This window comes from Podarcis filfolensis (genome assembly GCF_964270895.1).
Source record: "Podarcis filfolensis genome assembly, chromosome: 2".
NCBI classification, from domain to species: domain Eukaryota; kingdom Metazoa; phylum Chordata; class Lepidosauria; order Squamata; family Lacertidae; genus Podarcis; species Podarcis filfolensis.
Window position 1 is genome coordinate 818,368 of NC_139605.1, and position 25,365 is coordinate 843,732.

General features: G+C 47.0%; 4 protein-coding genes across 8 annotated transcripts in view; all 4 read right to left on the minus strand.

Moving 5' to 3' along the window:
* The window catches only part of LOC310756688 (uncharacterized protein), a 73,261-nt gene extending 48,472 nt beyond the window's left edge, over positions 1 to 24,789 (minus strand). For all 3 annotated transcript variants that reach the window (XM_083601269.1, XM_083601264.1, XM_083601266.1), the window contains exon 1: positions 23,567 to 24,789. The gene's annotated coding sequence lies outside the window, so the exon portion shown is untranslated. The remainder of the gene's footprint in view (positions 1 to 23,566) is intronic.
* LOC310757006 (uncharacterized protein) lies at positions 4,268 to 10,571 on the minus strand. Its single transcript, XM_083602083.1, has 2 exons — positions 8,866 to 10,571; positions 4,268 to 5,626 (listed from the first exon to the last, which is right to left on the minus strand). Exon 2 carries the CDS (start codon positions 5,544 to 5,546, stop codon positions 4,308 to 4,310), a length of 1,239 nt encoding a protein of 412 aa, XP_083458209.1. The 5' UTR covers positions 5,547 to 5,626; positions 8,866 to 10,571; the 3' UTR covers positions 4,268 to 4,307.
* Positions 13,235 to 25,365, minus strand: part of LOC310756861 (uncharacterized protein) — a 30,156-nt gene continuing 18,025 nt past the window's right edge. Inside the window, exons 1-3 of one of the 3 annotated variants that reach the window (XM_083601730.1) lie at positions 22,613 to 22,774; positions 19,125 to 19,215; positions 13,235 to 15,649 (exon numbers count right to left, since the gene is read on the minus strand). In XM_083601730.1, the coding sequence (XP_083457856.1) occupies positions 14,099 to 15,613 (1,515 nt within the window). In that variant the 5' untranslated portion in view covers positions 15,614 to 15,649; positions 19,125 to 19,215; positions 22,613 to 22,774 and the 3' untranslated portion in view covers positions 13,235 to 14,098. Of the gene's footprint in view, positions 15,650 to 17,594; positions 17,722 to 19,124; positions 20,510 to 22,612; positions 22,775 to 25,365 lie in introns of those variants that run through there. The other 2 variants (XM_083601729.1, XM_083601731.1) reach the window with 2 other exon arrangements.
* The window catches only part of LOC310756436 (uncharacterized protein), a 74,987-nt gene continuing 70,379 nt past the window's right edge, over positions 20,758 to 25,365 (minus strand). Inside the window, exon 4 of the transcript XR_014544875.1 lies at positions 20,758 to 21,250. The gene's annotated coding sequence lies outside the window, so the exon portion shown is untranslated. The remainder of the gene's footprint in view (positions 21,251 to 25,365) is intronic.

A 25,365-nucleotide genomic window follows, 5' to 3' on the forward strand; every position in this document is an offset into this window, starting at 1 on the left:
CAGCCTCTACTCCAATGTAAATCAGCGACCCAGGCTTCGAAGCCAGGGCACACTATATCACCAGAGCGAACTGCGGACACAGAATAGGCGTGAGGCTTGTGGAAGCATACTACAACTACGGATTTATTAATCATAAATCAGGACAAAGAAACACTCCGTCTCTCTCTTTGTATTCTCAGAGAGACAGAGAAAAGCAAAAGCTATACACACAACGGAAGTTCCCAGCATACTGTGCCGGAATGTAAACCGACATGTGACACATAACAAACCCATATCTGCTCCTTAAGGAGGAATGGAAATTATTTATGGAGATCTATGGTGTGAACACATTTGGAGTACTGTGCACAGTTCAGTATCTGGGACCTTTCAGTTTGGAGAGAAGACGAGGAAGGAAGGACATGTCAGATAGAATGGAGAAAGAGGATAGAGAAAGCCCCCCCCCCCCCAATAAAAATAGAACTCATGGAATCCAGTGAAGCAGGAATGGTGGAAGATTTAGGAGAGCAAAAAGAAGGGTCTCCCCCCCTTCTCTGCATCCAGCCAGTCCATGATGGCAACAGCAACAATAAGATAATGACATCAATAGTATGCATTGTGCTCTGCTGGCAGGAGGACTCCCTCGGATCATGTCCAGTTGCAAAAGTGCACGGAGGCTTTCCACCCTCAGGGCCCAGAGGTGGATCGTGCCTTGGGGCAGCTGGTGGAATTGGAGGAAGCTGACCCTTAGCACTCTGGGTTTGGGACCTACCGGAACCTCCTTCCACATTATACTCATCCATATTATTTCTCGCCTGCGTCATATTGGGGATAGCATTCTACACACACTTGCGTCACCGTGTGCCCCCCTCCCAACATTGCTCTGAGATGCTCTGGTACGGCCCCTTCTTGCCTGTGCCCCCTTCCCTCCTCATGCAAGACGTGCAGCTGGGAACAGAGCCTTTCCTGGTTCTGCCAGGGAATGCCCCTTTTATTTCTCCTGCCACCAAATATATCTATACACATTATATCTGACATAATGCATCTATAAATCAAAAGAATAGATCAGGGTTTCAAGATTACCTTCGGCATATAAGTAAAGGTAAAGGTACCCCTGCCCGTACGGGCCAGTCTTGACAGACTATAGGGTTGTGCGCCCATCTCACTCAAGAGGCCGGGGGCCAGCGCTGTCCGGAGACACTTCCTGGTCACGTGGCCAGCGTGACATCGCTGCTCTGGCGAGCCAGAGCCGCACACGGAAACGCCGTTTACCTTCCCGCTAGTAAGCGGTCCCTATTTATCTACTTGCACCCGGGGGTGCTTTCGAACTGCTAGGTTGGCAGGCGCTGGGACCGAACAACGGGAGCGCACCCCGCCGCGGGGATTCGAACCGCCGACCTTTCGATCGGCAAGCCCTAGGTGCTGAGGCTTTTACCCACAGCGCCACCCGTGTCCCATTGGCATATAAGTAGGTGCTTTCAATCTTTCTGTGTCTTCATGGTTCCACTATTGCAACTATAACAATGGGAGTTATGCTGCTGTTCCTATAATATTAGTCTAACTCTGCTTCCAAAGCAACACCACCAGTCTCAGCTCCACTTTGAGCAACTCTCCATTCCCAGATACAAACATTTCCAGCTCCCTCCACCAAACACCAAAACCAGCTCACTCCTCATTCAGAAGCAACACTACAGATTCACATTAAATATTATATTCTACTTACTATTGTGAAATGTTACCTTCATTATTTAAATACATGTCTAGACAACATTACATGCAAACAACAAAAGCTCACATACGCTGCATGCGTTTAAGATTGATTTCCTGTTATTGATGTGAACGAAAGTATATAAACTTATATAAGGACACTTATGAGAAGAAGTGGAAGGAAATAAAAAAAGAATTAGAGACTTGGGGAAAATTCAATTTGTCCCTGTGGGGGAGAATATCCACAGTTAAAATGATGGTATTGCCAAAGATGATTTTTATGTTCCAAACAATACCTATAATTAGAGGCGTAACGTGTTTTAAGGATTGGCAGAAAGACCTTGCCAAGTTTATTTGGCAAGGGGAAAAACCACGCATAAAATTTAAGCTACTAACAGAGTTGAAGGAAAAAGGAGGCTTCACGGTCCCTGACCTTAAACTGTACTTTGAGGCAGTGTGCTGGCCATGGATTAAGGAATGGATAGTAATTAAAAACACGGAAGTCCTAGATCTGGAGGGATGGGATATTGTGTACGGGTGGCATGGCTACATAGGCTATAACAAAGTTAAATCTCACAAAGGTGTGGGGAAGTCAAGGAAATTGGGTATGGAATGTAATTACGGTAAACTTTTTAAACTGCCGTTTTTCTTTTTCTCTTCTTTTTCCTTTTTTTCTTTTTCTCTTTTCTGTTTTCCTTTGTATTCTTTTTTGAAAATTTTAATAAACATAATTTAAAAAAAAAAGATTTTTAAATCATATTGTGAGAAGGGCATTATATGAAATATGGGAGAGGAGTAAAAAATCAGCAGTAACCAAAACACCATGGTGGCTGTCACCAATGGAATCTATGTCGGTCCACAGGCTGAATATGAACAGCGATTGGCTAACATATAAGGATTTAGTAGAGGAAACAAGTAGTGATCCGAAAATAAAGGACCTAGGCGAATTGAAACAGAAGAGAATAACCTGGCTGGAGTATTATCAATTAAAAGCCGCCCTTGAAAAGGATAAAAGAACCAAAGGATTTGACAAAAAAAATCCTATCTAAAGAAGGATATTTTATATAATAATCAAAAGACACTTTCTAAAATGTACAAACTACTTTTGAATTGGCATAGAAAGGAGGAAGATATCAAAGAAATTACAGTAAAATGGGAGAGGGACCTGCGACATACGATCAAACCCAATATTTGGAACAAATTATGGACTAAAAATATAAAATTCACGGCTTGTCTCCTTATAAGGGAAAATCTTATGAAAACGTACTACAGGTGGTACCTGACCCCTGTAAAACTTGCAAAAATAAATAAATCAAATAATAATAAGTGCTGGCGATGTAAGGAACAGATAGGAACATACTACCATATGTGGTGGTCCTGTCTAGAGATACAAATATTTTGGAACATGATTTATGAAGAGATAAAGAGATTGATAAAAACTACATTTAGCAAGAAACTGGAAGAATTTTTACTAGGAATGGTTTCAGATAATATTCCCAAAAACAAAACTAGGCTATTTATGTATGCAACGTCAGCAGCAAGGGATAGTGGCAAAACACGGGAAAGATAAAAATATACCCACTAAAGAGGAATGGGTAGTCAAATTGTCCGAGTACTTGGAGCTCGCAAAGCTGACAGATGCAATAAGAGATAAACCTAAAAAATTGGTGAAAGAAGAATGGGAATGTTTAAATAATTATTTAGGGGACAAGGGCTCAGCAAGAAAGATCTGGCTATGTTTAGAATGATACCACATAGAGAAATGTTCCCTGATACCAAGATACCTTTGGAATGCAGATAGAGTTAATTGATAAGAATAATGATCTGTTGAGTTTGACGGCAGTGTACAATAGATGAGCTTTCCTGCTTTGGCTCATCTTCCTTTTTCTTTTTCTTTTTTTTCTGTTTTTCTTTTCTTTTATCTTTCCCATAGTTGCTTGTGTTCTGTGTCATGTACTTCAATATTTTTTGTAGTCCCCCCCCCCAATTACTATTAAGGAATTTTCCTTTGTAATTTTTGGCTGTTTATATTTATATGTACCTGTTTAAGCAAAATAAAAGCTATTAAAAAAAAAGTGTCAACTTGGAGAGAAACAGGTCCTACACTCTAAAAAGTGTTGCATAATAACCAAAGCAGGATGAACACTCCTTCTGTCTAAATCCTTTCTCTTCTTTGAGTTAATTGATGGCCTGAAGGTGTTTCCACTATTACAGCTCTTACCCCTCGAAGTCTTTTGATGGTTTGTAAGACTTCCACTACAACTGAACCTCTGTCCACTTCCCTAGGACTTATATTGTTGCTCCCCTGTATGAGTTTGTAGATGTTTTGTAAGAACTCCACTTGTACTGAAACTCTTTCCACACTCCATGCATTTAAATGATTTCTCCCCCATGTGACTCCGTTGATGAAGTCTAAGTTTTCCACTCTCAGTGAAGCTCTTTCCACATTCCATGCATTTAAATGGTTTCTCCCCTGTGTGCGTCCATTGATGTCTTCTAAGTTTTCCACTCACAGTGAAGCTCTTTCCACATTCCATGCATTTAAATGGTTTCTCCCCGTGTGCGTCCGTTGATGAATTCTAAGGTCTCCACTCTGACTGAAGCTCTTTCCACACTCCATGCATTTAAAAGGTTTCTCCCGTGTGAGTCCGTAGATGAATTCTGAGGCTTCCACTAGTAGTGAAGCTCTTTCCACACTCCATGCATTTAAATGGTTTCTCCCCTGTGTGAGTCCGTTGATGTCTTCTAAGGTGTCCACTCTTACTGAAGCTCCTTCCGCACTCCATGCATTGAAACGGTTTCTCCCCTGTGTGAGTCCGTTGATGGTTTCTAAGTGATCCACTCTCAGTGAAGCTCATTCCACATTCCATGCATTTAAATGGTTTCTCCCCTGTGTGAGTCCGTTGATGAATTCTAAGTTTTCCACTTTGACTGAAGCTCTTTCCACACTCCATACATTTAAATGGTTTCTCCCCTGTGTGAGTTCGTTGATGAATTCTAAGTTGTCCACTTTCACTGAAGCTCTTTCCACACTCCATGCATTTAAATGATTTCTCCCCTGTGTGAGTCCGTTGATGAATTCTAAGGCTTCCGCTAATAGTGAAGCTCTTTCCACACTCCATACATTTAAATGGTTTCTCCCCTGTGTGAGTTCGTTGATGAATTCTAAGTTGTCCACTTTGACTGAAGCTCTTTCCACACTCCATGCATTTAAATGATTTCTCCCCTGTGTGAGTCTGTTGATGAATTCTAAGTTGTCCACTTTGACTGAAGCTCTTTCCACACTCCATACATTTAAATGGTTTCTCCCCCGTGTGAGTCCGTAGATGAATTCTAAGGCTTCTGCTAGTAGTGAAGCTCTTTCTACACTCCATGCAATTAAATGGTTTCTCCCCCGTGTGAGTCCGTAGATGAATTCTAAGGCTTTTGCTAGTAGTGAAGCTCTTTCCACACTCCATGCAATTAAACGGTTTCTCCCCCGTGTGAGTCCGTAGATGAATTCTAAGGCTTCTGCTAGTAGTGAATCTCTTTCCACACTCCATGCAATTAAATGATTTCTCCCCTGTGTGAGTCCGTAGATGAATTCTAAGGTCTCCACTCTGACTGTAGCTCTTTCCACACTCCATGCATTTAAATGGTTTCTCCCCTGTGTGAGTCCGTAGATGAATTCTAAGGCTTCCGCTAGTAGTGAAGCTCTTTCCACACTCCATGCAATTAAATGGTTTCTCCCCTGAGTGAAACCACTGATGTTTTCTAAGGTTTCCACTGTCAGTGAAGCTCCTTCCACACTCCATACTTTCAAATTGTTTATGTTCTCTGTTTTCACACTCCATGTATTTAAATGGTTTCTTTGTTATTCCCATTGGACATGGCCCACCAGAATTCTGACTGCCTTCTCCATTGTCTTCTTTCAATGGGGTGGGGAGAAAATCCTATTTGTTTTCTAGGAAGAGAACAAAGGAATATTACACACATCAATTAACACCTGCTCTTATTTTAACGTCTTGTAAATTCTCTCCTGTCCTCCATATGTTCCAATTTTTTAGCATAGGCAAATGAAATAATGTTAAATAATGGTAATGCATCATCAGCCTTTCATAACCCTTAATTATTGTTAATGAATCAGCATTATCTTAGAATACGGCTGAACTGTGGGGTTTACGTTTTATAAAAAGTGGTTTCTCACAGGAAAGGGAGCTGCTCTATGTTCCATGAACCTGGCCAATATTCATCAGGGTCCTAAGTTCATCATGAAGTTCTTCATCCTCTGCACTATAATCCTCCACCCCTTGGGCCACATTTTCTCCCCTCCGACCTCTAGATCTTTATTAATCACCTGCACATTCCCTTTGGCCTCAGGAGGTGCATAGTGACCATTTTGGGAGACCCATATATACCGTATTTTTCGCACCATAGGACGCCCCGGACAATAGGACGCACCTTGTTTTAGAGGGGGGAGAACAAGGGGGAAAAATTATTCCGCTCTCTGCCCAGCGCCCCTTCAGCGAAGTGGCAGGAGGCGCTGCGCAGGGAGTGGGATAATTTTCCCCCTCTTGTTTTCCCGCTCTAAAACAAGGTGCCGTTTAAGGTGCGTTCAGGCGGCTACCTTGGAAGCCTGGAGAGCGAGAGGGGTCGGTGCGCACCGACCCCTCTCGCTCTCCAGGCTTCAGGTTCCTTTCGACCTGCTCTTTGGGGCTGGCGAGGGGAAGCCCACCACCAGCCCCAAAGAGCAGGTCAGAGAGCAGCGGAAAGGCGCAGCGGAGAGGCTGCTGCCATAGTCACGCGTCACTTCTCCAGCTGGGAGAGGGTCGCGGGGCTATGGCTTCTTTAGCCCCGCGCGCGCTCTCCCGGGTGGAGAGGTGACGCGCGCCTATGGAGGCTCCTGCCATAGGCGCGCGTCGCCTCTCCAGCCGGGAGAGGGTCGCGGGGGGCTGCTTTAGCCCCGCGCGCGCTCTCCCGGGTGGAGAGGCGACGCGCGCCTATGGAGGTTCCTGCCATGGGCGCGCGTCACCTCTCCAGCCGGGAGAGGGTCGCGGGGGGCTGCTTTAGCCCCGCGCGCGCTCTCCCGGGTGGAGAGGCGACGCGCGCCTATGGAGGCTCCTGCCATAGGCGCGCGTCGCCTCTCCAGCCGGGAGAGGGTCGCGGGGGGCTGCTTTAGCCCCGCGCGCGCTCTCCCGGGTGGAGAGGCGACGCGCGCCTATGGAGGCTCCTGCCATAGGCGCGCGTCGCCTCTCCAGCCGGGAGAGGGTCGCGGGGGGCTGCTTTAGCCCCGCGCGCGCTCTCCCGGGTGGAGAGGCGACGCGCGCCTATGGAGGCTCCTGCCATAGGCGCGCGTCGCCTCTCCAGCCGGGAGAGGGTCGCGGGGGGCTGCTTTAGCCCCGCGCGTGCTCTCCCGGGTGGAGAGGCGACGCGCGCCTATGGAGGCTCCTGCCATAGGCGTGCGTCGCCTCTCCAGCCGGGAGGGGGTCGCGGGGGGCTGCTTTAGCCCCGCGCGCGCTCTCCCGGGTGGAGAGGCGACGCGCGCCTATGGAGGCTCCTGCCATAGGCGCGCGTCGCCTCTCCAGCCGGGAGAGGGTCGCGGGCGGCTGCTTTAGCCCCGCGCGCGCTCTCCCGGGTGGAGAGGCGACGCGCGCCTATGGAGGCTCCTGCCATAGGCGTGCGTCGCCTCTCCAGCCGGGAGAGGGTCGCGGGGGGCTGCTTTAGCCCCGCGCGCGCTCTCCCGGGTGGAGAGGCGACGCGCGCCTATGGAGGCTCCTGCCATAGGCGCACGTCGCCTCTCCAGCCGGGAGAGGGTCGCGGGGGGCTGCTTTAGCCCCGCGCGCGCTCTCCCGGGTGGAGAGGCGACGCGCGCCTATGGAGGTTCCTGCCACAGCCGCGGGTCACCTCTCCAGCCGGGAGAGGGTCGCCGGGCTATGGCGTCTTCGCTCCATAGGACGCACACACATTTCCCCTTCATTTTTGAAGGGGAAAAAGTGCGTCCTATAGAGCGAAAAATACGGTAAGTCTAGTGACAAGGCTTGGTGCTTGTGGTCGGTTGAAGGAGTGCTCAGTTGAAGAATGTTCTTGGGGCTGGACCTCCATGTCTCAGCCTTGCATTATGGAATGGAGAGAGCTGGAGATGCAGAAGGAAAGCAGCTGAAGCCTGACTGCTGGGAAGGCCAGATTGAGACACCCACCCCAATTATGATTTATAATAATTATATGCCGCCAGGTCTCGCATCTGCCTCCTGACACTGGCTTATCTTAGCGGAGATTCCCTGTCCAGGCCTCTCTCACTGTTCTTCCTCCTTTGCCCTGGGTGGCCAAGGGCTTCTGGATATTCTAGCTCTGCTCCAACTGGGATTTATTTATTAAATTGTTACACCTCTCTTCATCTGAAGATCACAAGATAAAAATATGTGTGACACTGAAAAAGGTGAGTATTAAAGGTGAATAACACTGATTGTGGGAAAGAAAAGAAAGGAGATGAAATCAGTGGTGTGTCCACCTGAATGTAATAATAATAATAATAATAATAATAATAATAATAATAATAGGATTTATAATTTCCCAAAGGGCACATCTTGAACATCATCTCTTTATGCTTTTTCTATTGACTTATGTGGATATAATGTGTAAGAGGAGCTAAATGATAATTATCTTATTTTTTATAAGCATTTTGTTTCAATTACTATTTTTTGACTACCTAATGTGAGTTCCTATACAGTGGTACCTCGGGTTACATACGCTTCAGGTTACAGACTCCGCTAACCCAGAAATAGTGCTTCAGGTTAAGAACTTTGCTTCAGGATGAGAACAGAAATCGTGTGCCGTTGGCGCAGCGGCAGCAGGAGGCCCCATTACCTAAGTGGTGCTTCAGGTTAAGAACAGTTTCAGGTTAAGAACGGACTTCCAGAACAAATTAAGTACTTAACCCAAGGTACCACTGTTTCAATTACTATTTTTTGACTACCTAATGTGAGTTCTTATCCTTTTTAAAGTTTTTCTAAACTTCCGGCCCATAGGCCTTAGGGTGCCTATGCGTGGGATAGAGGGTTAAATCAGGGCTGGCCAAATGGGACTCTGCTCCGTCCCCTCCTTGCCCCTCCCTGCATCTCCTGCCTGAGGGGGCTGCCTCAGTTTCCCTCACGGTGGAGCAGGCCCTGAGAACAGCCTTCTTGCTGCCTTCCAAAATAGTCATACCTCGGGTTACAGATGCTTCGAGTTGTGCGTTTTCGGGTTGCGGGTTATTTCCGGGTTTCAGCGCTCACACATGTGCAGAACCACTAAATCACGCTTTGTGCGTGTGCAGAATCACCAAATTGCAACCCACACATGCACAGACGCAGCGCTGTAGGTTGTGAATGTGCCTCCCGCACGGATCACGTTCACAACCTGAGCGTCCACTGCACAGGAAAGATGACACAGAAGACCTTGGAGTCTCACCGTGGAAAACAACAACAACAACAACGATTGGTTATACGTCACTTTGGGCTGCCCTGGGCGGTGGCGTAGGGTGTCCCTGTTACAACAGCCCTGCAAAATAGACCGGAGTTGCTACGCGCTTTTGGGACTTGGAAGAGTAACTTACGGCAACCGTAAAGGGCAGTCCAGTGTCGTCCTTACGGGGGCCTCTTTTAAATAGGGGCTGGTGTTTGAACTTGGGCTTTGCTAATGTTACGGAATTGGCAGGGGGGGACTTGTGTGAGAGCAGGTTTCTTTGGCCGTCTCCCCCTTCCTTGGTTGCCCCTTCTGCTTTCCCATGGCAAGTCCAGCCGAATTCGACTATGGCGTGTGGTGCATATCTCCGCCTTCAGACGGAGGGAGCCAGGCAGCTTTCTGGGTCTTGTGCCAAACTTTTCATGAGCTGATATTAAATCCCAAAAGACCTACAGCTGCTTGTTACAAAGGGAGGGGGCCGATTCCGGTAGGTTTATGATATTAACTCTTTCCATGCTCATTTCTGATGCTCAGAAGCAGGTGCACCATTTCCTAGACCTTCCTGATGACATTCTCAGTCTGACACACAGTATTTACACAGAAACACCGATCAAACACAAAAAACCCTTTACATAACTCCCTTTCGAAAATACACTGAGGCTATCTTATAACATATCTCCATTATAACACACAAGTTCTAATTAAATCCTAATATTTACTATACCTAAACATTGAGCACCACAGACTAATAATAATAATAATAATAATAATAATAATAATATGTATTATTTCTACCCTGCCCATCTGGCTGAGTTTCCCCAGCCACTCTGGGCGGCTCCCAATCGAGTGTTAAAAACAATACAGCATTAAATATTAAGAACGTCCCTAAACAGGGCTGCCTTCAGATGTCTTTTAAAAATGGGATAGCTGCTTAATTCCTTGACATCTGATGGGAGGGCGTTCCACAGGGCAAGCGCCACTACCCAGAAGGCCTTCTGTCTGGTTCCTTGTAACCTCACTTTTTGCAATGAGGGAACTGCCAGAAGGCCCTCGGCGCTGGATCTCAGTGTCCAGGTTAAATGATGGAGGTGGAGACGCTCCTTCAGGTATACAGGACTGAGGCCGTTTAGGGCTTGAAAGGTCAGCACCAACATTTTGAATTGTGCTCAGAAACGTACTCAAATATTCCTCTGCAGTAAAGGAGGCAAATGGAAGCCTTCTCATTGTCTTTGTGCTTACAAATACTGTCTTAAGGAGGGATGAACAGGGTGGGCCTGTGACCTGGATTCAGGAACTAAAGTATTTACCATCACAAAAGAATGGCCAGGCTGCCCAGGTAATGCAGTTAGTGACCATTAACAGGTATCCTTGAGGACAGGTTTTCTGCTGTGATGTATTCCTGCTGTAGATAGTCTCCTTCTGTATGATATTTGGGGGGGGGGGCCCTTGGGTGGGCAATTTCAAAAGACTATATAAGGCCTTGCACACCTCCCTCCTGGTTGTGGTGAGGGCGGGACACTGTTGCAATAAAGATCAGGCTTACTATCCGCTTTGCTTCTCCGTATAGTCTGGTTGGCCTCTGTTATTTTCTCCTACCTACCATATTTTTCGCTCCATAAGGCGCACCTAGTTTCTAGAGGGGGAATTCAAGAAAAAAAATATTATTTTAAGGGAGCGCTGAGCAGAGCTCCCTGGTGCCCTGCGGAGGCTTTGCGCCACTAAGGCAGAAGCAAAAACAGCTAGAGGGAGCACTGCGCCGCGCTCTCTCTAGCTGTTCTGGCTACTGGGGTAGCCCGCGAAGCCTCCGCAGGGCAGCAGCGAGTCTTCATCCCGGGTTTCCCCCGCCAGCCCCGACAAGCTCTGGGAGTATTCCCCACCTCCCGCAAAAGCCCACAGGAGCTGCGCACCCTTTAAGGAGCGTGCGGCTCCTGCGAGCTTTTTTACGAGGTGGGAGAAGGGACTGACGCAGCCAGTCAGTCCCTTCTCCCTCCTCAGGGAAAAGCCCCCAAGAGCGGCGGCTCTTTAAAGAGTGTGCAGCTTCTGCGGGAGGTGGGGGAATTCTGTAAGATTATTTGGGGAAGTTTTTCTAATGAGAAGATATTGTCACAGATGCTTGTTTTTGCCATTCTCAAAAGTGTGAATTTCTGTATCTGCAGAGATAACATGCCTTTTCTTCACAGGAAAAATGTTATAAAATAAACATACAGAGTTGAGGGAAAACCTTAATCCCATTGTTCCTTTGCAGATGTATATACACAGAATTAACCCCTTAAATTCTAAGTTCTAAGAGGTTCAATGAACAGATGGTTTGCAGTGGAAGAGATCTGCAGAAGTAGCTAAGTGTGAAGCAGTAAAAATGAAAGTGCAACCTCGTGAGCAGAATACTCCACACATCTTGGGGTCTTTGTGTAATAATTGTGCAAGTCAGACTTGAGGCAAGCGCTGAAGGCTCTTCAGGGCTGGCAACCTCTTCCCAATCCCACTGGGTTCCAACAACCGCACTAACACTTAATTGTACAGAATAGGCACCTGAATGCAGAAGCCAGTCCAAAGGGGTGTCTGGTAGTGGAGGTGGTGAAATGCTAAGTTCTGAGTGTTTCATGTGCGCTAAAACTCAGTCTGCTTGGTTGTTTTTTATAAAAAAAACTATTTTTACCAACATGCTATAATATTATTGTTTTAGTTAAATAGTTTAAGTTGTTATTAAGGAAATGATTATTTTTCTCCTTCCAATAAATTACAGCAGAACTGTTGTCCAAATATAGACAGTTAACTTATTAAACCTCAGAATGATTACATAATTATCTGTCTATATGTATTTCTAATAGTGTAACCAAATCAGAAATTTTTGATTTAAATAGACTCATACTAACTAGTGATTTACCGTAAATTGTGATTGACATCAATTTGACTTATATCAAATCCACCCTGATTGCAATCTACCAAATTGTCTGAAATAAGGCTGGAACTATACAGAGGCGAACAGGACAATGTCCTGGCAGCTGCTACTACTTAGGGGTCTGAAACGGATAAATGACAATATTATCAGTCATCACACACTCAGTTTCATCAGCAGGCAAGCCAAGATGCATCCTAGCAGGACTTTTGGGTTTGGGCTAGGCTACCAAATGGTGGTATTCAGGACAATCCAAAGTATGGAGATGAGTCCTAGTGAATAAGATAACCTGGTGGTGTCATCAGGGAAGGGGGGGAGAAGGGGGGTCGGGGGTGCTGGAAGGGGAGGGGTCTCTGTCGAGGCTCCTCCCCTTCCTTTAACCCTTCCCTGGACTCCCTCTCTCCGTTTCCCCAGCCAGGCGCCCCACGACCCCAGGGATTCCTGCCAGGGGAGAATGGGGGGCCTCAGCCCCACCCCAGCCCTGCTTGGGGTCCTCATTCCCCTTCCCGCCAAGGCCTCCAGGGGGGGCAGGGCAGCTGAGCATCTCTCGGCCCCCCAGGAAAGAGAAAGGGGAGTCTGGCGGTGCTGCTGCTTCCCAACCCGCAAGTGGCAGCTGCGGCCAGTGAAACAAACCGCCTGAACGCCATGGGAGGAATGAAGGAGGGAGGGGGTGACGAAGAAAGCGTGTGAGGAAGCGGCACGGAGAAGGGGCACAGAAAAGGAAGGAAGGGCAGACTGAGGGAGAGGGAGGAGCAGCAAGAGGAAAACTCAGCAGCAGCCGGCAGCCAGCGTCACACCCCCTTCACAGAGCCACCCTGCTGAGGCAGGCAGGCGGGTGAGCCGACTCCCCCCGTTGATGGCACCCGGTGTGTGACAAGATTGCTTGTCCCTGAGGAGAAAAGAGCCGCCGGGTGAGGGAGAGGGAAAGAATGTGCGTGCTGGCAATCCATGCGGCGATTCCCGGACCGTCCACAGGCCGGATCTAGAAGGCAATTGCGCCTGATCCGGCCCACGGGCCTTAGTTTGCCAACCCAGATGCTTGGAGATTCAGACACCCATTAGAACAAGAGTAAACATGTTCTTCTGATTCAAAGGATTCTGCGGGAAGAAGAAACATGATCTGGATATTGAAGGAACTGCCTACAGGATTAAAGACTGTAGAGATCCAGCCAAGAACTATATCAGATCAAAACTCAACATAGATGATAATGAGGGGTGAAAAGAGTTCATTGTATAGATGGAGACTAAATAAGGGTTTATTTGAAAAAACACTGAATTACAACATATTCCAATTACGTTAGAGTATCAAAAAATGTTTAAAACATTTGGAAATATACGGGAGGATGAAACTATCACTTTTACAAAGGATTTCAACCATAAAGAGAAATGTTTTACCTAAGATACTGTTTTTATTCTAAATGATACCAAGAAAAAATAATACAAGCTTCTTTAACGAATGGCAAAGAGATATTTCATGATTACTCTGGCAGGGGGAAAACACCAAGAATAAAGTATAAAATTTTGATAGATACTAAAAATAGAGGTGGCTTCGCACCGCTAGATTTTCTACTACGAGGCAGCCTCTTTGTGTTGGTTAAAAGAATGGATATCGTTGGACAACACACTATTGCTGGATTCTCAGTGGAATCTTGGTTGTTGAACGCTTCGGAAGTCGAACGTTTGGGGCTTTCAAACGCCAACAACCTGGAAGTGAATGCTTCCATCTTTGAATGCAATACGTAAATAAAATTATATACAGTATTAATAAAATTATCTATATATAAAGCAATTGAAGCACTTCCCACACTCCTTCCATTCAAACTATTTATGATTTTTCAGTTTGTGGATTGTCCTTGCGAGTCCATTGATGTTTTGTAGGAACATCAGGACTGAAGCTCTATGTACGCTCCATATACGTAAGTAGTTTTCCCTCTTTGAGTTTGCTGGTGTTTGCCAAGGTTTCCACTTCTATTGAAGCTCTTTCCACACTCCATACAATTATTTGCTTGTCCCCGAGTGAGTCAGTTGATGTCGTCTAAGTTTCCTGTGTGTGAAATTAGGGTTCCACTCTGAAAGAAACTCTTTCAACTCTCCATACATTTAAATGGTTTCTCCCATGTGAGTCCGTTGATGTCTTCTAACATTTCCAACACTGGTGAAGCCCTTTCCACACTCCTTACATTTAAATGGTTTCTCCCCTGTGTGAGTCCATTGATGTTTTCTAAGTGTTCCACTCTGACTGAAGCTCTTTCCACACTCCATGCATTTAAATGGTTTCTCCCCAGTGTGAGTTTGATGATGTGCATTCAGGTTGGCACTCTGACTGAAACTCGCTCCACATTCCATGCATTTAAATGGTTTCTCCCCTGTGTGAGTTTGATAATGGGTTCTCAGCGCTCTACTATCAATAAAGCTCTTTTCACATTCCATGCATTTAAATGGTTTCTCTCCAGTGTGAGTTTGATAATGGGTTCTCAGTGCTCTACTCTCAATAAAACTCCTTCCACATTCCATGCATTTTAATGGTTTCTCCCCTGTGTGAGTCCATTGATGTCTTCTTACTGCTCCACTATAAGTGAAGCTCTTTCCACACTCCATACATTTATATGGTTTTTCCCCTGTGTGAATTCGATGGTGGACTGTAAGTGTTCCACGATCAGGGAAGTTCTTACCACAATCCATGCAATTAAATGGTTTCTCCCCTGTGTGAGTCCGTTGATGGATTCTAAGTGTTCCCCTACAAGTGAAGCTTTTTCCACAATCCATACATTCAAATGGTTTTTCCCCTGTGTGAGTTTGATGATGGATACTAAGTGCTGTACCATCAATAAAGCTCTTTCCACATTCCATGCATTTAAATGGTTTCTCTCCTGTGTGAGTCCGTTGATGTTTTCTTAGTGTTTCACTGTAAGTGAAGCTCTTTCCACAATCCATACATTTATATGGTTTTTCCCCTGTGTGAATTCGATGATGGATTCTAAGAGTTCTACTAACAGTGAAGCTCTTATCACACAGCATACATTTAAATGGTTTTTCCCCAGTGTGAGTTTTATGATGAATATTCAGTCCTCTATTTGCACTGAAACTCTTTCCACACTCCAAACATTTAAATGGTTTCTCCCCTGTGTGAATCCGTTGATGGATTCTAAGGTATCCACTCTGACTGAAGCTCTTTACACATTCCATGCATTTGAATGGTTTCTCGCCCGTGTGTGTCTGTTGATGTTTTCTAAATGTTCCACTATCAGTGAAGCTCTTTCCACACTCCATACATTTATATGGTTTTTCCCCTGTGTGGGTTCGTTGATGGTTTCTAAGGTGTCCAATCTGACTGAAGCTCTTTCCACACTCCTTACATTTATATGGTTTCTCCCCCGTGTGAGTGTGTTTATGTATACGAAGGTTTGAACTCCAACCAAAGCTTTTTCCACACTCCGTGCATTTAAATGGTTTCTCTCCTGTGTGAGTCTGTTGATGTTTTCCAAGTGTTCCACTGTCAGTGAAACTCTTCCCACACCCCATACTTTCAAATTGTTTCTCCTCTCTCTTTTCACATTCCATGAATTTATATGGTTTCTTCGTTATTCCCTCCAGAATTTTGACTGCCTTCTCCATTGTCTTCTTTCAACGGGGAGGGGTAGGGAGAAAATCCTTTTTGTTTTCTAGGAAGAGAACAAAGGACTATTACACACATCAATTAGCACCTGCTCTTATTTTGATGTCTCGTACATTCTTTCCTGGCCTCCATATGTTCCAAATTTTTAGGAAAGACAGATGAAATAATGTTAAATAATGGTAATGCATCATCAGCCTTTCCTAACCCTTAATTAAGCATTAATGAAGCAGCAGTATTTTAGAATACGGTTGAACTGTGGGGTTTACGTTTTATAAAAAGTGGTTTCTCACAGGAACGGGAGCTGCTCTATGTTCCATGAACCTGGCCAATATTAATCAGGGTCCTAAGTTCATCATGAAGTTCTTCATCCTCTGCACTATAATCCTCCACCCCTTGGGCCACATTTTGTCCCCTTCGACCTCTAGATCTTTATTAATCACCTGCACAGTCCCTTTGGCCTCAGGAGGTGCATAGTGACCATTTTGGGAGACCCATATATAAGTCTAGTGACAAGGCTTGGTGCTTGTGGTCGGTTGAAGGAGCGCTCAGTTGGAGAATGTTCTTGGGGTTGGACCTCCATCTCTCAGCCTTGCATTATTGAATGGAGAGAGCTGGAGATGCAGAAGGAAAGCAGCTGGAGCCTGACTGCTGGGAAGGCCAGACTGAGACACCCACCCCAATTATGCTTTATAATAATTATATGCGGCCAGGTCTCGCACCCGCCTCCTGACACTGGCTTTTCTTAGTGGAGATTCCCTGTCCAGGCCTCTCTCACTGTTCTTCCTCCTTTGCCCTGGGTGGCCAAGGGCTTCTGGATATTCTAGCTCTGCTCCAACTGGGAATTATTTATTAAATTTGTATACCTCTCTTCATTTGAAGATCAGAAGATAAAAATATGTGTGACACTGAAATAGGTGAGTATTAAAGGTGAATAACACTGATTGTGGGAAAGAATGAAAAGAAGATGAAACCAGCGGTGTGTCCACCTGAATAGAAGAAACCAATCTTCAAATCAGTTTCATTTTCCCTGGCTGTATTTTTCAGCCACAATTGTGACTCAGAATCTTAGCCACACTTTATTCTAGAATATCAACTGGATCTCTTTGTAATAGGAGCCAGACAATCCCTGGGATTTCATCCAGACATTCCTTTAGTGTGGGCAGCAGCAGCGGAGGAAGGAAGGAAGGAAGGAATTTGGGGGAAACCATTTCCATCAGAAGGTCTTCCCCAGCGGCCAGCAGGGTTGATAAACTGCTCAGTGGGGACACCTTGGCTTTATAGTGTTAGGGTCTGGATACCAATCACAATCCCTTGGAAATGTCTCAAGAACCCTTAAGATCCAGTTCCACCAACTCGCAAGTAACACTGAGCCCTAGAGGAACCTTCTATGCTGAGTTGAGGCATCTCTGGCCCTCCAGATGTGGTTGGACTCAAAGTACCACCTGCCCAAGGAAGGATGGCCCATGGCCAGGGAGGATGGGAGTCTTATCTGGGGGGACACACTTTCCCCTTCTTCCCCCTCCCCTGAAAACACTGAATATCTGCATTTTGTTTCCTCCTTCCTCCGTGATCTCCAACATCTTCCTGATACAGTCCCACCAACTGCACACATTCCCAAATCATCCTGTACCATTGACTTCCCAATGGGACAGCACCTTCTACTGGATGAGAGGATAGAGGGTTAAATCAGGGCTGGCCAAATGGGACTCAGCTCCGTCCCCTCCTTGCCCCTCCCTGCATCTGCTGCCTGAGGGGGCTGCCTCAGTTTCCCTAGTGGGGGAGCAGGCCGCGAGAACAGCCTTCTCTCTTCCCCCCAAAATACAGGAAACACGACAAAGAAGGCCTTGGAGTGTCACCGTGGAACACAACAATAACAACTGGTTGTAAGTCCCTTTGGGCTGCCCTGGGCAAGAGAAAGCAGCTAATAGAGTAAATAAGTAAATAACAATAACAATAACTGAAACTGCAGTACAGTGGTACCTCGGGTTAAGTACTCAATTCCTTCCGGTGGTTAAGAAAGTGTTCTTAACATAATGGGGCCTCCTGCTGCTGCCGCGCCGCTGGACCACAATGTCTGTTCTCATCCTGGGTTAGCGGAGTCTGTAACCTGAAGCGTATGTAACCTGAGGTACCACTGTAAAAATAATAATAATGCAGGCTCTTGAGGGGGGAACACGGGAACCCACCCATTTCCACAACCATCTTCCCCATCTCTTAAACCCACAGATTTAAGAGATCTGATATAATGGGAATAATGGACACCAGGTGAGAAGGAGCTGGGCCCAGGTGTCTCTGGGTGGGAGCCCTTTAGATGCTTCTGCACAGAAACACAGGCATGTGGGAGAGACTGGAGTTGCCCAGAGAGAAGCCTCAAAGGGGGGGGGAATAATAAAGGGGGCTTCCTCCCTTTCCTCTTTCCCCCCATGGCTGGACTCGCTCGAACAGCCCCCAGCGCCCCCTGCAGCTCCTGATCTGGGACCTAAGGCAGGGCAAGGACTGAGCTTCAGGGGAGGAGAGGGTGGCTGGATCGGGGCTCCTGCTCAGGGATCTCTCCCTGGTCTACGCGGAGTCCTGGCAGATTCCTGGGCAGGAGGGAGAAGTCAAGGCAGGCGGCCCCCCACTCCCTCTCTCTTTCTCCAAGATGGCTTCGATCCCTCCGCCCCCCAACCTCCTCCTCCCTCCGCCCCTGAGGGGGGATAGGAGGGAGAGGGGGGTCTCCATCCAGGCCTCTCTCGCCCCCATTAACCCTTCCATGGACTCCCCATCTCTAGACAAAAGGGACCCACCAAGCAGTCCCTCTCTCTTTCTCCAAGATGGCTTCGATCCCTCCCCAGGGATGCTCCCTTCCTCCCTCCACCCCGAGGGTCCCATTTGTGCCAAATTGGAGGGGAGGGGAGGGAGACAGGGTGGACTTCCTCTCTCCGATTCTCCTGCATGCCTTGGCACCCACGGGAACCAGGATCATGGCGCCCCAGGGATTCCTGCCAGGGAGAACCCGGAACTCCCAGAGAGGTGCAGGGTCTCGGTTCAACTCCCAGCCCTTGGGGGGGCCTCCCATTTCCTTCTTGCACAAGCACCGGGGTTGGGTGGGGAGTAGGGCAGCTGCGCATCTCTTCACTACTCTTAAGCGGATGAGGGGTTGCAAAGGAGATCTTGCAATGTGAATCCTGTGAATGGAGGGTCTCCAATTTGCAGCCGGATTGCATGGATCGGGGCCTCTGCAGATAGCACCCAGGAAGTTTGCCTCTCCAGTAGAGGCCACAGTGGTAAAGAAGAAAAACATGTTGGAAAATTGGCCTACTGTGCCTATAAAAAACTTTTAAAAGAAGAAGAGAACCAATGGACACTTATGAGTTTTGAGGAATTAAGAGATGTCATTGCAGATTGGTTCCAATATTATCAAATATTCAAAAGATTTAAAGTAGATAAACAAAAAGGGTTCGCCGAGAAACCCTGAGATTAGAATCCGACGTAATGAATTCAAAAAGTAAAACCCTTTCTAAAGCTTACCGCCTCCTCCTCGAATGGGAAGTTACATCAGAATATGATAAAGTGGTCTCAAGACTTTGGGTATGCTATAACAATGTCCCAGTGGGAAAACCTGTGGAAGAATAGTTGGAAATTTACTATATGCTATGCCATAAAGGAAAACTTGTTAAAAATGCAACACCGGTGGTATTGAACTCCATGGAAATTATCCAAAATGTACCAAGGAGGCAGGGGACGCGGGTGGCGCTGTGGGTTAAATCACAGAGCCTAGGACTTGCCAATCAGAAGGTCGGTGGTTCGTGTCCCCATGACGGGGTGAGCTCCCGTTGCTCAGTCCCTGCTCCTGCCAAGCTAGCAGTTCAAAAGCACGTAGATAAATGTTCAAAGTGCAAGGAGATAAATAGGTACTGCTCTGGTGGGAAGGTAAACGGCATTTCCGTGCGCTGCTCTGGTTCGTCAGAAGTGGCTTAGTCATGCTGGCCACATGACCCAGAAGCTGTACGCCGGCTCCCTCGGCCAATAAAGCGAGGTGAGCGCCGCAACCCCAGAATCAGCCAAGACTGGACCTAATGGTCGGGGTTCCCTTTACCTTTGCTTACAAAGGAACCAAAAGTAATTGTTGGAGATGTGGAGACCAAACAGGCTCACTGTACCATATATGGTGGCAATGTAGCAAAATAAAGAAAGTTTGGGAGGAAATCCACCTTGAACTGGAGAAAAAGTTAAGAATCTCATTTATTAGGAAACCAGAGGCATATCTGTTGGGCATCACTGATTCAGATATTCCTAAAAAATGTAAAGATCTTTTTTGTATGCAACAGTGGCAGCAAGAGTTCTTATAGCTACAAGGTGGAAGAGCGACATAATTCCTTCTAGACAAGAGTGGATACAAAAATTGACTGAATATGCTGAATTAGATAGCCTATCTGAAAAAAAATAAAGCGAGATTTGAATTTGTATCAAAATGGGAGGCCTTCAGAACATATCTTAAACAAAATTATACCATGTTAAAATCTGTAGCAGCTTTTGAGTGATCCCAGCAGTTTTTAATAATTGCTTATATAAATATAAACATTTATAGATTGTGAAAATATTAATAGAAAAAATAGTATTTTGATATGGCAGTAAATTCATGTAAAAAGAATTAAGGAATAAATGGGAGGTCGGGTATAAAAGATAATGAGATTTTTATTTTTATTGTAACGTGAAATTGCAATCACTAATTTATGCCATAATTTTTATCTTATTAACAGATTGTGTTAATTTTATTTTCTTTCCTTTTCCCTCCCCTCTTAAGTTGTAACGTTTTTCGGTATTGGGTTTTTGTTTTGTTTTTTGGTATGTAATAAGCATGGAAATAAACATGGGGGGAGAAACCAATTTAAAAAAAGAAAAAAAAATATAGCACCCAGTTGTTGTTGGGGGTCTCTGCCCCCTTTCTCCCCCCACCTATTGCCCCCTTCCCCACCCTACAGCTCTACCTTTTTGTCCTCTCTGGCCCTCCACTGCCATCGCTTTGCTATTCTATTCCGATTTCCTTTCCTGCAATACAAAGAGCTGGGGGCTCTCCAAGGACGCGCCCCCTCTGGGGACTGAAGTGTGCATGCACACGAAAGCTCATACCAATACCAAACTTAGTTGGTCTATAAGGTGCTACTGGAAGGAATTCTTTTTTATTTTGTTTTGATTGTATCTTACATTATGCTTACTATTGTGAGACCCTACCTTCATGTCTATACATGAAAGATTTAAACTTTGACTGAAACTCCATCTATATTCTTGACATTTACATGACTTCTCCTATGTCTGAGCTTGTTGACGGCTCCTCAGTTTTCCACTTCTACTGAAGTTCTTTCCACACGCCATCCATTTAAACGGTTTCTCTCCTGTGTGGGTCCCTTGATGCATATCAAGCTCTGTATTCTGCCTGAAGCTCTTTATTTGTACATTTAAAAGGATTCTCCCATGTCAGTTCCTTGATGTTTTCTAAGGCTTGGTGCATGCGGTCAGCTGAAGGAGTGCTCAGATAGGAAAATGTTCTTGGATCTAGACCTCCATCTGTCAACATTGTTGGGGTGAGTGAGTGTTCATTCTTTCCAGAACCAACTGATAGTTTTTGAAAGCTCCAGAACACATTTTAGGTTTATCTGGCAGGAAAGAAACCAAGAATTAAATATAAAATTATAATGGATACTTAGGAGAGAGGTGGATTCTGACTGCCAGATTTATGTTTCTACTATGAGGCCTCTGCTGGCTTAAGAAGTGTGTGATAGTGAAAGACACTAAGCGACTGGATTTAGAAGGTCATGAGAACACCTTTGGTCGGCATGTTTCTTCATGGTATCATAAAACTAAAACACACAAGAGCTTTGTGAATCATGTTATTAGGAAAAACAAATTTAGAGTATGGGATAAATATGAGAATCTGCTGGAATGAAAGACACCTTTTTGGTTTTCACCCACAGAAGCAATAGCTTCTAAAGGATGCAATATGGAAGAACAATGGGCAACTTACAGAGATCTTTTGGACTTTCCAGAAGAAAAAAGAAAACTGAATAAACAGGATGAGGTGGGAGGTACAGCCATCGATTGGTTACAATACCATCAAATTATCTTGTTTATACAAGATAAAAGAAGAGATTTTGTGACTCAAAGTTTGCACATTGAAAGAGATATCATTGAGAGTAAAGAGAAAGTGAATTCCAAAATGTAAGAGATACTATTGGAATGGGAAACAAAAGACAAACTGGTAAAATCAGCAGTGATACACTAGGCCAGAAATATAAGTCATAATTAGAGCTGGGCGATATATCGTCCAAGACTGCCTTGAAGTTAACATTGTGGTAGCTGTTTCCTAATATTTGAGCCGACAATATATTGCGAAACACAATGGGTGTAAGGACTAGGCGATATCTGGTTTCCAACATCGTGGTCTCACCAGCTAAACATTGCAATGTTATCACCATCTAAACCTCACAATATCACCTGGTGAATGTCATGTTACCAGATAATGGCCATGGGCCATTATCACTCCTGCAGAGATAGTCCCTGGGCCTGACCAATGCAGCGCGATGCTGGAAAACGCGTTTGTGTATGTCCGTGGCGACGGAAATAGCTTCTGCGCATGCCCAGACGCCCAAAATTGTGCAGGCGCAGAAGTGATTTTCAGCATCTGGACATGCACAGAAGCAATTTCCAGTATCTGTGCATGCGCAAACGCGATTTCCGGCGCCGCTCGGCAAGTCCCCTGTGCGCTGTGCTAAACCGGTGCAGCGCAGCGCACAGGGGACTCGCCGAGCGGGCAGTTCGGTCCGCGGGCAGCTCGTGGGCCAGTAAAATGGTCTTTGTGGGCCATACGTTGCCGACCCCTGGGCTAAACATTGCAATCTACCACAATGTCTGAAATAACGATGGAACTTTACAGAGGTAAATAGGACAGTGTCCTGGCAGCTGCTACTACTTAGGGGTCTAAAACGGATAAATGACAATATTATCAATAATCATCTCACCAGGACTTTTGGTTTTGCTCTTGGCTACCAAATGGTGGAAAAGGGACGCGGGTGGCGCTGTGGGTAAAACCTCAGTGCCTAGGACTTGCTGATTGCATGGTCGGCGGTTCGAATCCCCGCGGCGGGGTGAGCTTCCGTCTTTCCGTCCCAGCTGCTGCCCACCTAGCAGTTCGAAAGCACCCTTAAGTGCAAGTAGATAAATAGGTACCGCTTTAGAGCGGGAAGTTAAACGGCGTTTCCGTGTGCTGCGCTGGTGCTGGCTCGCCAGAGCAGCTTCATCACGCTGGCCGCGTGACCCGGAAGTGTCTGCGGACAGCGCTGGCCCCCGGCCTCTTAAGTGAGATGGGCGCACAACCCTAGAGTCTGTCAAGACTGGCCCGTACGGGCAGGGGTACCTTTACCTTTTACCAAATGGTGGTATTCAGGACAATCCAAAGTATGGAGATGAGTCCTAGTGAATACAGATAACCTGGGGGTGTCATCAGGGAAGGGGGGAGACTGGGGAATAAGATGTGATGGAAGGGGAGGGGTCTCAGTCGAGGCTCCTCCCCTTCCTTTAACCCTTCCCTGGACTCCCTCTCTCCGTTTCCCCAGCCAGGCGCCCCACGACCCCAGGGATTCCTGCCCAGGGGAGAATGGGGGGCCTCAGCCCCACCCCAGCCCTGCTTGGGGTCCTCATTCCCCTTCCCGCAAGGCCTCCAGGGGGGGCAGGGCAGCTGAGCATCTCTCGGCCCCCCAGGAAAGAGAAAGGGGAGTCTGGCGGTGCTGCTGCTGCCCAGGAGATCTTGCAAGGCCAGCCCTGCAGGTGTTGGCTCCCCCCCTTCCCACCTGGGTCGGGGCCTGGGTCGGGGCCCCTGTCGACGGACCCCAGGGAGGGCGCTTTCCTTACGGGGGGGTCTCTTTGTCCTCCCCTCTTACTCCCCCTCTATTTCCCCCCCTTCTCTCCCTCTTTACCTCGTGGTCCTCCGCCTCCCTGGCTCCAGATTAGTCCGCTTTCCTTGTCTGCAATAGAAGGGGCTGGGGGGGTTCTTCACTGACGCCCCTCCTCCCCTTTCCTGGAAACTTCCGGCACATTTAGCGACACTTCCGGTTCCTTTTGGGATTCGCTTGCCCCTAGAGCTACGTTTATAGAGCAGCCTCTCCCTGTGTTGAGATGGGAAGCGCACGGGACGGCGCTGCCTCTGGGGGCTCCATGGGGACCTGGCCCCCCTCCTTCCTCCTCCCCACAGCAGGGGGTCGAGATGGCTGCGGGGGGGGCATCATATCTGGGGGTGACCTGGGTTTGCGGGGAGAGAGGGACGTGCTTTTAAATCTGCAAACAGGGAGGCTGGGAGGGGAGAGGCTGAATGAGAAGGAGGGAAGGGCTGCCCCTCCCCCTGTGGGTCAGGAGAGTGGGGGAGGGGCTGAGCCAGGGAAGCCAAGGGGGTCCCTCCCCCCCCCCGCCCAGGTTTGTCTTGCAAGGTCCTCTGTGAAGCCCAGAGATGGACCCAGCCTCTGGGGCTGGGAAGAGACATGGGGCTGCCTGAGAGCGAAGGGGCGCTTCCTTTCCTCTGCCCCCTCCTCCCCACAGGCTCTCCTGCGCCCAGAGACCCCCTTGGCCCGGCTGCCCCCTCGCCAGGCAGGGAGAGGGTCGGATCCCCTTCCGCCATGAGAGGAATGCAATGGGGTTGTGAGGGGGGGGGAGAGAGAGACCCCTTTCTGCTCCCCTCACAAGAGGGTCCCCGTTGTGTCTCTGAGGGAGAAGAGAGGAGGAGCCCCTCCCCCCGCTGCTTCTTTCCCTCAGCGACTCTGAAGGAAACGACTTTTCCCGCCTTTTCCCAACTTCCCGCCCTTCGACATCTGAGCCTCGCCTCAGTTTCAGGCGCCAAGGAGGCAGACTCCCCGGGCTCCCTGCTTTACTAGTGGATTTCTTCTCATTCGCCCTGATTTCTGCTCATATATCTTGCTTTTGGAGCTTCTCTAGAAAGAAGGCTGTATAAAAAGCCCGTCACCACTGCCAGCATCCCATACAGTATGTAAATGTCTGATTTCTTCCCATTTGCTGTGTATAATTCTTCCTCCAGGACTGTTCTTCCTTCCTGCCAGTGTCACTTCCAAACTAATAATTCTTCCCTCACTGTCCTTAAATAGCTGCTTGGGGTCTAGTTTGGGGCCTGCATAAAGAACCTCCTCTCTTTTCTCGTGCCTGCTTACTCGGAAGTAAGTCCTACTCTGCTCCCATGTGCGGAGCCAGCAGTTCAGGCAGTTCTGCTAGCAGGAGGCCAAGGGACCCAGAGTGGTTTGCAACCGGGGTGGTTTCCAAATGCTGCCCTTTTTGATACGTTTCCATTTATTCTTTTGCGTGGGGATTGGCCAATTGAAACCCCCCCCCCCATTCAAAAGAAAGACTTGCAAAAGATTTCAAAGGCGGAATTTCCAAATGATGGCACTTTGTCCTGAATTTAAGACAAGTCAGTTGAAAACTCATGGGCTTTTTTGGCGTTTATTTGGGGCCTTGTTTAAAAAAAAGCTCTACAATTTTGGGGTTGTCCTGTTTTTTACTTTTATAGCTCAGTCGGTAGAGCATGAGACTGTAAACCGACATGTGACACATAACAAACCCATATCTGCTCCTTAAGGAGGAATGGAAATTATTTATGGAGATCTGTGGTGTGAACACATTTGGAGTACTGTGCACAGTTCAGTATCTGGGACCTTTCAGTTTGGAGAGAAGACGAGGAAGGAAGGACATGTCAGATAGAATGGAGAAAGAG